At 44.9% G+C, this 9,698-nt stretch overlaps 1 protein-coding gene across 1 annotated transcript in view; it reads right to left on the bottom strand.

Moving 5' to 3' along the window:
• CDH20 (cadherin 20, type 2) overlaps positions 1 to 9,698 on the bottom strand; it is a 47,019-nt gene that overhangs the window by 8,953 nt on the left and 28,368 nt on the right. The window contains exons 7-9 of the mRNA XM_004683946.1: positions 8,261 to 8,397; positions 6,178 to 6,299; positions 2,153 to 2,270 (exon numbers count right to left, since the gene is read on the bottom strand). Of these exons, the coding sequence (XP_004684003.1) occupies positions 2,153 to 2,270; positions 6,178 to 6,299; positions 8,261 to 8,397 (377 nt within the window). The remainder of the gene's footprint in view (positions 1 to 2,152; positions 2,271 to 6,177; positions 6,300 to 8,260; positions 8,398 to 9,698) is intronic.

The following is a 9,698-nucleotide window of genomic DNA, read 5'->3' as shown; positions in this document are numbered from 1 at the left end:
CATTGTCATTTGGGGGATTTTGTTGAGTATGCTAGCGAGGGCTCTGGGGCCCATTTGAAAACAGTATTTGTTTCAAGGTGACAGAAAACTTTGTGTGTGCGTCTAAAATGCCCTGGTTCCAGTCCCAGCCTTAATGTTTAGTCATTGATCTTGAGCCACTTGCTTTCTTATCTTGTTTTATCAGACAAGATAATGAGCATCTGCGGAGTTAGTAACTTCTTCAAACCTCTCACAGGATTATTAAAACTACCAAGTAAAGCAAAGTGTGGAAAAGTACATTTGAAACTGTAAAGTATGATGCACCATCCTTTTCCTGTTAATTTGGGGATAAAAAGTAAGAAAAGCCTTTCCTTGAAGAGTGTCCTGTTGTGCTCATAAAAGGGGAACATGCTTTGGGCTCAGGAGTTGGGGGCTTGCCAGTAAACTCAAGTATCATGTTTGTCAGTTTTTAAAAATGAGCCTGGTGGGGCGAGCTGTCACCATGAGGTAGAGCTCATTCTTTCTGTTGAAGATATGCTGACTTCTGTTTTGGGAAACCTTCCAAGAGCGGAGTCATTTCTTTTTGTACTGCTCATGTTCCACTGCTCATCTTTTCTAGTAGCGATCCCATGAATTGGAACCAAAGTCATCTTCAAGAAATTTGTAGCATTTTCACTCCATGTTGTTTGTGTACTGCTTCTGGCAGAGTAGAAGGATCATAGTAATTCTTAGCTAAACATTTGAAGAAACTGTCTGGTGTGCTGGTTCCCTGCCTTGGTTTCCATTTTGAAACCATTTCTGTAGGGGCGAACAGCATGTTTTGTAGGAAAGAGCTTCCCTGTGAGGCAGGTGAAGGAGCAGTTCAAAATTTGACCTGATAAAAATCCTGAGACATTTGATTCCAGTACTTCTGTTTTTATAATTTAGTTTGCCCCTCCAGAATTATCAGAGCAATGTTATGATTCCATGTAGGAGAGTGAAGGCATGTCCCTCCCTGTGGTGCAGTGGGTTAAAGCGCCACACTGTGAGGCTGCCTGCAGCCACTGCCGCAGGAGTTCAGGCCCTCCCCCGCGCCCCCAGGGAGCTGACCCCCATGGTGCAGCAGCCTCTCGGGACCTGCCCGTGTTCCCCTGAACAGTGTAGTTCACTGGATCTGCCTGTTTTGCTCCCCACTCTGGTGAGTCCTCTTACCCCCTATACCCTAGTTTTTATATGTATAAATAATGCTTTTCATTTAGAAGAACACACCTTTGAGACTCAACAAGTTTAATAGCAGAAGAGTATCATGGGTGGCATTGATACTTTACATCTCAAATAATTGATGTTTGAGACTAAGACCAGGCTTCCCTGTTGGTGACATTTTGTCACTCTTTGTTTAGATTGTTGGGAAGTGGTCATGTTACAGAATTGGCATGAAAATGAGACTGCTTGGTCCAGAGCAGACCTTTCCCAAGGTCAGATGGCAAGTTTGTGGCCAAGATAGCAAAAGAAATGGTTGGCGCCACAGATTTAAACTATTCACTTGCTCTAACTTTGAAAATCATCTGGCTAGAGAACAAATCCCTCCTGTCTGTCCAGTGAGGTGTGGTAGGTCTAACCCCTTAGCTGGTCCCCTGAAGAAGGATCTAGGGTTCCACAGCAGCAAAGTTATAATGGGGAGCACATTGTGTACTAGGGACCCCCACCGGGAGGCATGTTTGTAAATCATCCTAAAGTAATAAATTGTTTCCTTGTTGAAACTACTCTGTGGGCTGCATTTCTCCTTGCAATTACTTAGCCTTTGTCTGCCTTTTATTCTGGTAGCTCTTTAGCCCTTGTCCTTCTTAGAAATACCCCCTCAGCTTTTTCTCTTCATATAGTTCCCTTTTGTCAGCTCAGATGCTTCCTATGGAAACATGGCTGCTGTCTGGGATGAAGGAAGGCTTTTGCTGCTTGCCCTGGGCGGTGGTCAGAGCAAGCACGCAAACCATTTGTGAACCATTGAATAAAAGTTTCAGAATCAGCAGAGGACATTCTTTATCCTGGACATTCTCAAGCAGAGCAGCAGATTTGCAACACTGCTTCCCTGCCGTTACAGAGCAGGTAACCTTTGACACTGCATGGTGTAGTAACAAGAAGTATCTAACCCAAGATGTGCAGAAGCACCCCCAGCCAGCTATAGCCACCTGATTACCTTGGTTGTCCCTGACTGTGAAGTTGGGGTTGTTTGCAGCCTCAGGAGCCAAGCTGTAGTAGAAGTGTTGACCGCTGCGAGGGTCATCTTGGTCGACCGCACTCACCGTCTGGATCAGCTGAGAGAAGGGCATGAAATCAGGAGTTGGAGCCAAAAGAAAAAGCTTCAGGGCCCAGTGAACTCCACTAGCACATTGTTTTTCATCATAAGCAGGCCATGGTGAAACTTACCTGGAAAGGCTCCAGGCCATCACACAACCCAGGGCTGGGTTTGAGTTTTTGTTGGGCCCGAGCACACTGACAGGCTCAGGGTAGATGTTACCTAAATTCCTCAGAGGAAACGTCAACAATGGACTCTCACACACCAGCCCCCACGCGGGGCCCAGGTGAATAGAAGACTGAGTGAAAAGCACTGAAGGGTGTCAGAAAATGCTACTTGTCTCCCAATTTGTTGCCCCCCCCCCACCTATTTGACCCCACTTTTGGGTTAACATTTCAAGATCAGATTGTATCTTTGAGAAGCCCCTATCTGAAAACACCTGGCGGGGATGTAAGCACACACGCCAGCATTGACTGTGTCAGGGTGATGGAAGCGTGGGGCAGTCGGCAGGAAGGGGCCTGAGACGTGGTATAGAGCAGAAGACCCCCAAGGTGGGATATACTGAGGAGCATGGAGTCAAGCAAGGCGTGGGCTGGGGAGATCAAGATGGAAGAAGCTGCTGATTGAGCTCTTTTGGCTGAGGAGACTTCCTGCCTCTCTCCTGATGCTTTTCAGTGTAGCAAGTTGCCGTGAGGGCTCTGAAGGCCACAGTGAGCAGCTGCCAGAGAGAGCCGCGCAGAGGACACAGCTGGCCCCGGGGAAGGGAGATAGAAGAGGGCCAAGAGGGTGGTCTGCTTTGCACGTGTTTACTCCCCTAACCAACCAGTAACACAGACCTCGCCCACCTCTCTTGGGTGTGACCCTGCAAGTGCCACGTTCTGCTGTTAAGCTCCAGATATGGTGGTGCTGTCAGGAGGGCCGCTGGCAATCAGAGGTCAGGGTGGGGGCCCAGTGGGCTGCGCAGCTTGTACATCTTCATCTGTAGATTAAGGAAGTTATGCTTCCCTCCCAGTAGGCTGCTGATTAAATAACGGGGCGGGGGTGCCCCAGCCACGGGCCATTCGGTGGATGCTGTGTTGCTTAGATTTGCCTTCGATGAAGGCCTTGATGCCCAGCCCTCTCTTCTCAGCTCCTGGGGATTGCCTGGGTTGCTGAATGTCACCACTCACAGGCATCCCATCTTTCCAGGGGCAGCCCACGCCCAGTGGCCCACGTGATAGCTTAAAGGCCTGGCCTCCCAGCTCCATTTGGTTCTAGAGAGCTGTGACGTCATCGGAGGCTGTTAGCGGGTCTGGATCGCAGCTGCGCGCCTTTTGCCCAGCCCTGCAAAGGCCCTTTCCTTCCAAGGACCTAGGCTCCACGGTACTCCTTAGTATCCCCCTCTGGGGACGCCTGCTGGACAGCCTCTCTGGCAGCTGGCTACTGCGGACTAGCCATCGGAGAGACAGAATTGTAATAAAGGTCAAGGCCAGGCCAGACGGACCATGAACTTGCCCCTCAGTCTGGCTGCGGACTGGTGTTTCTACACCAAGGCCAGCCTGTCACCCCACCCCGCCAAGACAGATCCTGGCTGGTCTTGCCAAACGTGTACACATGACACCGGAGCATATTTCTTGCTGAAGCCTGCAAGTAGGTGATTATGTGTGACGCCAGTTGGTGGTGTCATTTCGGAACATGCGACCTGTGAAACCGGTCACTGCATTGCTGAGCTGGGCCCTGCTGTGAGCGCTGTTGGTTAACCAGAGCCTTGCAGGCCGGGCCAGTGAGGGCTCTCCCCTCTGGGCCTGGGGCCGGGGCGCGGCCCACTCCCCACACTCTCTCTCCCAGCAGGTCAGGCTTCTTCCTCAGCCCTGCTTGCACCGCTGTTCTGGCTGGCAGGCTTCCTTCTGCTCCAGGGTGTGTGGTCTGATTCTTCTGCAGGTTTCACAGCCCCTCTCCTGACTTGGCAGTAGCAACCCCGGCTGCAGTGTCCATGTCGTGCTCCTTAGGGACCCAGACATGCCGCCTGGGCTGTGTGCTTTGAACGCCTTTAAATATGGTCCAGAAATAACACTGAAGGGCAGGCTTCCCAGTCCCGTGGGCTAAAGATGATAAATAAGACGGACTTTTGGCTCCCGATCTGAACTTTCAATAACACTTTAGCTTTTCTTCGAAGGACTGGGTAGCAGGCCATTAAAAGATGTATTTAGGAGGGGTGCCTCGGTTTGCTCTAAACGTAAACGATGTGGTTAAATCACTGTCACCTTCAAATGCAACTCCTATTTTGAAACCCTTGAAGAAAGGAAACACTTCATGTTTTTGGGTGGGGAGGTTGATCGACTGTGCTACTTAGCACCCTCTTCATATGACAGATTAAACATAAGCCTTTGTCACAGGATACATATTTTTCATGTTATCATCTTACATAAAACAGAATCTTATACAATCTGTGATTGTATAACAGAAAATATTATCAAAATAAAGACACACACCGCCTCACTCTAAATTCAGCTAAGCAGAGAAACTAAGAAACTGTTGCTAGTTGTGTATCTGCCTTCCCAACTGCAGTTTACAATGCAGAACCACAAACACACACAGGAAGTTTTCATACGCCTTAAAATGACACGGTTCATTACACTGTAAAGTCTTATTTATAACTTTTCTGGGCTGCATAGTATTTCAGAGCTTTCTAGACAGGGAATTCAATAGATATGAAAGTAAGAATTATCCTAGACTTGTGGACATTTTTGAGGAGTGTTTTCATTGCCTCAAGTTTCCAGAGTTAGTGGACGCTGAGTATAGATAAGAAGCACTATAAGATACAACTTTTCTTTTGAGGACTGGAATCTTTTTTCGCTTTGCCAGAGTAGGATGGTAGAGATGTGTTGAGTCAGAAGCTTTGGTTGTGCAGCAAGATGCTGGGGTTAGGTTTCAGGTGAGGGAGTTGTGAAAGCAAAAGCTTACAGCCAGAGGCCGTGTTAACATGGCATGGCTTCTGCCTTAAAAATACACACTTCCCACCCTCAGCTTGCACATTTAAACTATCCTGACCTTTTCCCCTTGCATCAGAGTCCAAAGCACCACAGGACATACTCCAGGGGAAATTAGTTAGGGCTGTTGGGGAACCCGGCAGGTCATAGGTAGAGATCAGAAGCAGGCAGTGGTATGTGACGTGTGGCGCGGAGGGGGGTTCACGGGGGGAGCCACAGGCTGACATAGTCCTGCAGGGCCACACTAAGAAGAGTTTCAGATGTTCCTCAATTACAGCACTTTGGAATCGATCAGCCAAATACTTATTTCGATTAAAAACATACTTCAAAAATGTGCAGACATGTTCAAAGAGTGTGGAGTTACAATATTTCACATTTGTTCCTTCAGATTCTTTCCCTCTCAAACCTTGCCTAATGTGATGTGAGCAATTCCAAGAAAACAGGGGTTTAGATTGAGGGGGGATGGACTAGATGGCTTCTAGGTAACAAAGCACTTTGAGAATAAGGCAGGGTTCCTTAAGCAGGAACCCTGCCAGAAATTAAGGGCGGGAGATGGGAAGACACACAAAATAAGCTTTCTCTACAGCCAGTATCCCCAGGGATTAGTGCTACACTGGGGTAAAGACAAGACTGACTCTTTTCCTGACCTTCGTCGCCCCACCCTTCCAGGACCCAGTGATTCTGTACACCTGAGTGACAAGGGAGGCAGCTCCCTGTCACGGAGAGCCTGCCTGTGCACTGGACGCTGCCGCTTCACGCTGTTGCTGACACCACTAACAAACAGCCCCAGAGAGTTGACTTAACAAGTAAAAGGTTGTGATGTGATATGCACAAGTTGGGGTTGGGGACTCTTTCGTAAACTTAGTTTAACTGTCTTTGATGGCAAAATTGGCCTGTTGTAACAATTGTTTCCTGATGTGGAGTTAACCAAGGTGCATGCCTCACAGGCTGCCTTACCTGCCCGGCTTTGGCATTCTCACAGACAAAAGCTTCATAGAATCTGGGGAACTCGGGAGCATTGTCATTCACATCTAAGACTTTGATTGTGACAGAAACACTTCCAACCTGGGAAGGGTTGTCTAAAGAGAGCACAAAGAAGATCAAAGGTGAGGGTCCAGGTAATGCAAGACAGCGGCTCTGAGCTGGCACACGTGTTTACCCAGTGGTCTGATTGTTAAAGGAAAAGGCAAAACGCAGGGAAGGAAGTGGGAACACGAGCACAGGCTGCGTGTGTCGCCTGTGAAGAGAGTGGCCAGAACAGAGGTGTGTGGCAGGAGGCTGGGCGTGGGGGTGGGGGAGACACCGTGGGGAGCCGGTATCACAAAATGAATCTTAAAAAGAGGTTTTGAACCTCTCACTTGGCTCATGCTTCAGCTGCTGGAATTAAAGGCAGGTCAACTCTGTATTCCAGGCTTGAAAACAGCCCGTTTCTAATCGAATGCATACTGTGTGGCATTGCTTGGCTTTTTTCCTGTAGAATAATCAGTTCTTTGAATTCTGTTTCAAAAGGTTTCAAGTTATTCACTGGAATACAGATAACACTGCACATTTATTTCTGCTCAGGGACTAGGGAGATGGTACGGATCAAATAGGCCCCAAATCCCTATCTTTGGCTGAGGCAGAAGTCACTCATCGTTCCTCAGGGGGAAATGTGTCCCTATGCTCTGTCTTTTGCTTGATACTGTCACCCAAAGACAGTTTTATAGTATGAGCAGTGTCCCTCCGGGCTTGTTCTGTTTTAGTCATCATCCCAAGAAGACAAAATAGAAATTGTAAGACACAGGAATTACTCTCAGTAAATAATTTTTATTAAATCCTGGAATGCCTTATTCTTCTGCTCCATCTCTTCTTTTCTTTCTCAAAAATATCTGTGGTCTACCATGTTTCTCTCCTGTTTCTATTGTGTGGTTACCAAAAGTGCCGACATATTTGAATGACTTTCTGTTGTGACAGTGGTACTTGTTTATAAAGTGAATAATGAACATTCCAGAAAAATCTGAGGCTAACTATGAGCCTCAGTCCTACCACCAGAGAGATTCACTGTATGATCTCTGGAATAGTACATATGTGCTCCAAAAGGTGGAGTTATACACACGTATATCGACACACACACACATTGCAGTTAAGCAAAAAAAAAAAAAAAAATTGGATTCAGAATTTAATTTTTAGGGCAAGATGATCCCTTGAAAGCTTGGGTGATAATAGCTTTATGATAATCTCCTTTACCTGATGGCTATACTATAATTTGTCCAGTCAGTCTATTATTAGACATTTAGATAATTCCATTCCCTTAATATTTTGAAATAACATGGTATTGGACATTTTGATATGTAAATCTTTGTTGATATCTGTGGTTATTTTCTGAAGATAATCTTTAGAAGCAGAATTCTTGAGAGAAAAAGTATGAATAATTTGGACAATCTTCATACAAGAGAGTGTCTGTCTGTCCTCCTGACTGACTGTGTATACTTTTGTTAACACAGCGGGGTCTGCCATTTCTTTAGACTTTTACCGTCATTGTTATAAAAAAAAAATGGATGAGCCTAGCATTATATATTATTTTTGTTAACTTTATAATAAATATGTTAGTCTAATTTTTACTTTTGGTTCCATATAAGTTTATTGTATCAGTAAATCTGTCTTTTATTGTAAGAGGCATTGACTTCTTGTCTGTCTTATGTGTATTTGTGTGTACAATAAGGATGTTATATTATAAATGCTTCCTTTCATCCAGTAATAATCTTCTATACTATATGTGCATTCCCAACCTTATTAAAGATTAAAACCTCTTAGGCTTCCAAGAATCACCCCTCCCCTGATATAAAAAAGTCTAGCTCCTTAAGAATTTTTTTTTAAAACTACTTTTGATTACTTTCATTTCTTAGTAGAGGCCTAGGTGGACAGGAGCATCACTGACATACTTAAGCCATGTTTTTCTGCTGCTTCCTATAAAGAATTTATTTTTTCCAATAAGCTTCACTTTCTACAATGCATACATCTGTCAGACACTGTACAGAGACCAGCTCATTGTGTCACTTACTCATTTCCATAGCAAGGACTGTGATATTGTGCCAGGAAAACTCTTCCCGGTCAAGAGGTCTCGCAGTCATCAGGGCACCTGTTGTGATGTCAACATAGAAGAATCTTCCAGGGTCGCTGCTTCTGTCAATGGAATATCTGCAAAAACACAAATGCATCATTTTATTTGGATAAACATAGTTCAGAGTCTTGCATGAAAGAATTGAGGGTCAATTGTGTGAAGTAGGTCTAGGGTTAGGGTAGTTAGATGACTACCTTTGTGATTTTAGCAAATTCAAGCCCCTGCCCCCATGAAAAAACCCAACCAAACAAAAATCTAACTACAAAAAATTGATAACTGCAGGAAAGTTATATGTGATGTAAGGATCAATTGCAGCTATTTAAAACCTAAAATTATCTTGGAATTTTTTGGACACTGTTATCAACCCTTTCATATTTTTGTTCCAAACAAATTCTATTCAAATAATGCATAAAATGCTAAATTGGAAGTGGGAAAGATAGAGTTCAGTGGTCCTAGTCCTCATAATTAGTATCGCCTATGAGAAGGAAAGATTTGTATCTAGCCTTTTGCAAAGACGCTAATGACCAATCCTCTGGCAAATACAATAATGGTATTCACTGACTAGTGGGAGAATTCTTTTCTATTGAATACACTTAGCAGGCTGAGCCAGGTCTGTCTAGGTTGCTTATTGTAAATAAATCTGTAATTTACAAATTTATAGGGCACAGCTTGCAGGAAAATATGTGCATCATACAATTAATGGGGTATAAAGGCAGATGTCCCATAACCCAAATGATTCCTTCTGTCCAATGCGCTTTACCCATTGCTTACACCATTATGTTGGTGTTGACCGGTGCGTGTCCTTACTGGGAAAGAAGGCTACGTACAGGCACTTGCACTTGATGGCGTCCTACTCGGCAGGGAAAGAGTGCTTGGCGCATATGTGGTCATTGTCCGTATCCTCTGAGGTATCAGTTCTGGGTCCTGGGCACATTGTTAATTCCTGTTCTGAATCTGAATTGGCAATCTGACTTTCTGTGTGAACTCACCTGGTCTCTTGGGAGATTCATGTGCGGGGGAAGATTTAGACATCTGCATATTTAAAACCCTTTCTAGGGATTTTGACATGTAGCCCTGATTAAACCCATTTTGAAAACCTTGTGTAGCCCTTGGTAAAGATCAGTAATTATCCTAGCTGCCATATATTGAATACCGGGGATTTTACCATGTACTTAATTCATAGCACACACATACATATATATACATATATACACATACATACATACATACATACATATATATTATTTGATAAAGTGTTTTTTCTGCAGAGATTCAGGATGGCTGTTCAGAGAGTGAGGAATTAAAAGGTGACCAATAAGGGTTAGAGACATTAGAATCATTTCAGTTACGAGTCTAAAGAGTGAGGAGGTCTCAAGAA

The sequence above is a fragment of the Condylura cristata genome, unplaced genomic scaffold (genome assembly GCF_000260355.1).
Source record: "Condylura cristata isolate star-nosed mole 26May11 unplaced genomic scaffold, ConCri1.0 scaffold00016, whole genome shotgun sequence".
Taxonomy (NCBI): Eukaryota; Metazoa; Chordata; class Mammalia; order Eulipotyphla; family Talpidae; genus Condylura; species Condylura cristata.
The sequence above is the reverse complement of the archived record's forward strand: the minus strand, read 5'-3'. Positions and strand labels throughout refer to the sequence as shown.